The following is a 5,652-nucleotide window of genomic DNA, read 5'->3' on the forward strand; positions in this document are numbered from 1 at the left end:
CACACCTTATTGTGTCCAAATGGCACAGGATTTGTAAGAGGGTATGACCATGAGCTAATGAAATTATGCTTTTTGAAACACAATGCATGGACAACACATGCTGTGTTCTTATAGTGTTCTCTTTTCTGTCTCCTGCCAGGCCAGACTCCTCAGGGTTCGAACATGTGTTTGTTGGAGAAACCAGAGGTGGTCAAACTGTCATCGGGTTTCACAACTGGATCCAGCTCTATCTACAGGAGAAGCTGGGACACATTGACTACAAAGGTTACAGCATCAATGCAAATTCACCTCAGGTGTGCTGTTATTGTGTTTCTGGTTCCAAGATGTATCAAAATGGAGCAAGAAGGTGGTCCACACTACTGTATTTGTATTATATTATACAACATGTATCAAAACATAGGATAAACATTGAACTGTTGTCCCATTGTTGAATCATTTTCATATTCTATTTTCCATAATATTAGCCTATGTACTTTCCAAGTATCACACAGCATATTGCATGCCAAAGTATTTGCATGAACGTTGGCTCTAAGGGACAGCGAATGGCTGAGAATGTCTGTATGGAAGCCCATTTTCACCAAGAAAAGGAAATAAATGAAATGTTACACAAGAAAAACAAACTAATTGAAAGTAAAAATGTTAACTTACAAAGTCAAAATAGTTAGTTTATCTTTTCTTGGTGAAAACAGGCTTCCATGTGTCTGACACCGACAGGATGTTGTCTGTTTTCTCTAAGTCCAATTTGTTGTCTTGTTCTCACCTGCTGCTCACACCACTTTCAACATTTCTTTCTCTTTAAGATTGATAATATAATGCTAACACCCTAACCAACACAGGCCTGTTTCAGTGCCACCTTCTTACTTCTGTCTTCCCAGTCTCCACTCCTAGGACTGATGACAATAAGCCCACCCCTGCTCTTTATTAAATAGTCCTACCTGTTTCATCATCCTCTCCTCTCCATCACTTGCCATTTTCTTTTTTCTCTCACTGCAGCCGGACCAAAACAAACACATCATGGCGCTACAGTTCAGCTGGAAGAATGGCATAAAGCCCAAAGGCAGCATCTTCATTGGCGTCAGTCCCGAGTTCGAGTTTGCTCTCTACACTCTCTGTTTCCTTTCCTCGCCCAATGAGCACGTCAAAGTCCAGTTCAGTTTTTACCATGTGGAGATTGTTTGCCACCACTACAACCAAAAGCACATAGGCACCACTTACCCTGTGCTCCTTAAGTACCGGAACCCTGAGTAGCCTGACACTTGAGCTTGCATCCAAAGTGTCACAGATATTGTTGCTGTCTTTTTATTCTAGATGAAGATACAATAAAACCTGATGAAACCTCCACTTGCAGTTGGCTTTGATTTTATTTCCCATTCCTAGAGCGCGTAAAAGAATACATTAATTATGAACAAGTTTCTCTTACCACAGAAGTCGGAAGACTTCTCTTATAAGCTTTTATTTTATCCCAAGAAGACTTTACATCCATCTGTTATCTATACTGTTTAACCTTAAGAGGGTCATGGAGGAGCAGGGGCATATAGCCCAGCTGACAGTGGGCAAGAAGTGGGGCCTAGGTGGTCAGTCTATCACAGGGCTGACACTTACAGACTGAAGGCTAATTATCGGTTCTTTTAACCAGGAACCCAGAGAGACGAAGCGGACCACTTGGATATATATATAAAAAACCGTGCTGGTTTATTCAAAGAATCACAGGTAAAATTAACATTACACGTCCAGGTAACTTCCACCTCCAATACTGCGCGCAGGCAGATGAAGAATGAAAGACCCTGAACCAATAATGCCTATACATTTTATCACTTCGGTTGGACTAGCCCCATACTACACAGGGACGTCAAACCGTGGCGTCACCTGATATGCCAGCTTTACAGCTGACCATAACAATAGTCAAAACATGGAGAGAATCAATGTGTATGAGTATTGATTAAGTGGTGTGTATCTAAGAACGTTCTGACATGACATCTAGTGACATGTCATGACATTAAACATAAGAAAATATTATGATTACAATTACAATTATAATAACAATATTCTTCCTGCCTGCTGACAATCAAACTTTTCTATCTGGTTATCCTTGACCATAATGCACCCTGCAAGAAACTTATAAGAATGACTAAGCATTTAACAGCCTGAGCTACACATCCTGTCTCCACTAAACATTTCTAATACAACAAATATCTAACCAATATCTATCTGACTAAAAATACCTAACAAGACAGATAACCACACACACATAATTGTCTAAAGATAGGGTTCACAAGTCAAGTAACCAAAGAGCAGAAACGATGTTTCCTATATATAAAAGAGACAAATACTTTACATTATGTGTGGGTGACAACTAACCTTTAGTTACTTTAATTTTTCCGACTAAGTACTGTATTGCTGAAGCTGCTCGTAACATTTTTACTGATATCCGTGGTTGTTTCACTCTGTTTCAAAGGGGAACGATAGAGGGTTTATTGTGGCTAATGATGTCATTGCTCAGCGTCAAGTTAAGAGGACTAAAGCGGAAACTACTCCTTTTGATTAAAAAAATAAAAGCATGTGCATTTTTTATGATAATGAACCTTCATGGAAAAAGATTGAATAAACAGATTGTAATATTGAAAGATACCAATTTGTTTAATTGCAATATCTCAATATATCTGCAGTGGTACTGTGTAATAATGCTAAATCGTTCTGGTATGAAATATTTCGTTTTAGTATGAAATTTATTTCAAAACGCAATCAGGAAGCCTCGTTTTTATGTTGAGCAATACTGTTGTTTGACAGTGGAGGAGAGAAGGATTTCGTTGCGAGGTTTTATCTATAGCTTTCCACCGTTGTATAGTTTTAGTTTTCGTTGGGTGTCTTGGCTGTTGGTGTTTACAAGCCGTTCGCATCGGAATGGCAGACTCGACCGCCACATATCAGCAGGTAACACTGCATGTTAATCAGTACTTAGCTAACTCGTTAAAAGTTTAGCACTACGCACGTTACTGTTTGCAATGGCGTTGTATGTTAGTGTCACTACAGTAAACCTGAGTGTTAATTGTTTCCACACGACTGCTTCCTGTTCAAGGAAATTAAGTTTTTGCTGTCCGGTCAATTCTGTTGCAACCTTGTTGTTTTTATCGACTGAAGCGGGCTTACTTACTACACAGCCCCCTCATTAGCTAACTCTAGTTCTTTAAGTAACCCCAAAGTAACGTTATGTTAATGTGGATTTTATGGTTTGTTGTTTTGCGATTGTGGGTATTTAGTAAGTGCTGAGTTGTGTCAGGTAGCCTTGCATGTTTGTTTGCTAGCTCGTTAGCATATTTGAATAGGTTACTATCATAAAGCTGGCTATGTACCTAGTTGTATAGTTGATTAAAAGACGTACTAGGTTGCACCAGCAATTCATTGGAGTTAGGTAATCCTACTATCATGGCTATGTACCTAGTTGCATAGTTGATTAAAAGACGTACTAGGTTACACCAGCAATTCATTGGAGTTAGGTAATTGGAATTAATTTTGTTGGAAGTGTACTGTTTTTCAGTTAACATTGTCAACATTTTTCCTGTAATGTAATCCTATGGGTTTACGTCACGATATCCTTTCCTTTCTAAGAACCTGTAGGAGACCAAAGCGAAAACAAAGGTGCTGCAAACCTGTAATTTACACCTTTCTAAAACTAGTGCTGCAGACGTGATGTACTTGGTATTCAGTAAAGCCTCACAGAAACCGGTAATAATGTTAGCTGATCAGTTGTGCTTTATTTTGAAACGCTTGTTGTAAGGAGTCTGGTTTGTTCTGTGTATGAGGTGATAGACCAAACTGTGCCAAATATTCAGATATGCTTCAGAAGACATATTTGATATGGGCCCAGTTTCTATTCCTCTTCTCTGATCAATCAATGCTTTATTTGTAAGCTCCTTTGAGTTAAACCAGTGTGTTGCGGTATCATTCAACTCTAGACAGATTCAGAGTTGGTGCTGCCACAGGTGCTAGTGGCCTTAAATAATCTCGAAAATGATTTATTTACCTCCCACAGCTGTCCAATGAAGAGGACCCAGAAGAGAGTCCACAGGCAGCAGCCAGTGCTCCACCTCCTTATAGCAGCATCACAGCAGACAATGCTGGTAAGACCAGTTCTCATACAGGTGTTGAGGTCATATGCAGTGGTGATATGATTTCATTTTTTATATTGTATAATGGTTTTTTGTTTCAGTTCAGAATCATTACATCTGTACTAGGAACACACCTGTACAGCCCAATCACTAACCAGGACCTGAAACATATTTAAATTAACACCTGTGTGATAGTGTGAGACCATCCTAAAAACCTTTAGGCAAAGCAGTTGGGTTGGGTTGCATACAGCTGTAATTAATAAAGTGGCCACTGACTGTCAATATGTGTTTTGCTAGTCAGCTGTCTGTGTTATTAAATTTTTTTTTTTGTGTTTATAATGTTGCTGTCTCTTCTTCAGCCTTCTTTGACTATAAGGAAGATGGGGTTTTCCCCATGCCTCCATCATACAACGTAGCGACTACACTACCTTCCTATGACGAAGCAGAAAGAACCAAAGCTGAGACTACTGCTCCCCTGGTAACTGGAAGAGTGAGTGTCTCACTTTTTTCTATTTACCTTCTGTGACATTAGCCACACATAGACACATATGTGGTAGCTTGCGCTCATACACTTCCTGTGTTGCCTCCAAGGCAGGAAGTGCTCAGTGCTCCACCACAGAAATTGTTTCTTTGTTTTTTTCTTTAGAACTCTTCATTATCTGACTGTCTTTCCTACATGAACTGTTGCTACCCTGTGTTGTGCGTTTGGACACTGCAGGTTCATAAAAATGAAGGGAATCATTCAGATTAAAGGTCATCCAGAAATATTTTGTCTTCTTGCACATACAGATAATGATGACAATCTATTGTATGTCTCACAAGTACCCACAACTACCAGCCTTTTTTGTTGTAAATGCTTCAGTCTCCCAGGCCCCAGAACGACACTTTAAACCCACAATATATCTGGGTTTCTTTCACCCCAGATCTGACTAAACATTGATGCAGAACATGTTTCTTGATTTCTGTTACATTAATTACGCGTTATACACTTATAAAGTATAAATGAGACTCTAGTGCCTTGGTGAACTGCACATGCGAGAGGCTGTTTAATTCTTTAAGTGGTGTTTCAGTTGACACTGTCAGACCTGTAGTACTGTATTATTGAAACATATGCAATAAATAATTTGATTTGATTTATTCTTTCAAACATGTAGAACAAATGATATCAACACACACACATAATTCACACAAATCCAACCAATACTAATCCAGAATCAGTTTGCTTATACCTAGTACATGTTTGAATGGAGTAGGAAGAAGTCAGACTTATCCAGTCCTACCCCATAACATCATCTTATACAAAACATTTCATGCATCATTGGCTGCAAGCAGTATCTCTACATAGGTAATTCTCTTCTTCACCAGACAAGTAATACACAGAAAATTTAAGAGTGTTTCCTTCGTGCATTCTTGATTAAATCTCTTATTCTTGCATATATTTTGAATGACACATACATTTATATTTATATTTAAACTCCTCAATTCTAGTACTGTTTTTCATGTCCACATTTAAATTATTCCATAATTTGACCCCACTTATAGAAAT

General features: G+C 38.6%; 2 protein-coding genes across 2 annotated transcripts in view; both read left to right on the forward strand.

Moving 5' to 3' along the window:
- The window catches only part of endou2 (endonuclease, polyU-specific 2), a 4,180-nt gene extending 2,932 nt beyond the window's left edge, over positions 1 to 1,248 (forward strand). Inside the window, exons 6-7 of the mRNA XM_020599787.1 lie at positions 140 to 293; positions 994 to 1,248. Coding sequence (XP_020455443.1) covers positions 140 to 293; positions 994 to 1,248 — 409 coding nt within the window. The remainder of the gene's footprint in view (positions 1 to 139; positions 294 to 993) is intronic.
- A 1,488-nt stretch (positions 1,249 to 2,736) lies between these two features.
- LOC109959974 (NEDD4 family-interacting protein 1-like) overlaps positions 2,737 to 5,652 on the forward strand; it is a 9,199-nt gene continuing 6,283 nt past the window's right edge. Inside the window, exons 1-3 of the mRNA XM_020599775.1 lie at positions 2,737 to 2,931; positions 4,031 to 4,118; positions 4,466 to 4,596. Coding sequence (XP_020455431.1) covers positions 2,902 to 2,931; positions 4,031 to 4,118; positions 4,466 to 4,596 — 249 coding nt within the window. The 5' untranslated portion in view covers positions 2,737 to 2,901. The remainder of the gene's footprint in view (positions 2,932 to 4,030; positions 4,119 to 4,465; positions 4,597 to 5,652) is intronic.

Source organism: Monopterus albus, unplaced genomic scaffold, assembly GCF_001952655.1.
Source record: "Monopterus albus unplaced genomic scaffold, M_albus_1.0 scaffold42.1, whole genome shotgun sequence".
Lineage (NCBI taxonomy): Eukaryota > Metazoa > Chordata > Actinopteri > Synbranchiformes > Synbranchidae > Monopterus > Monopterus albus.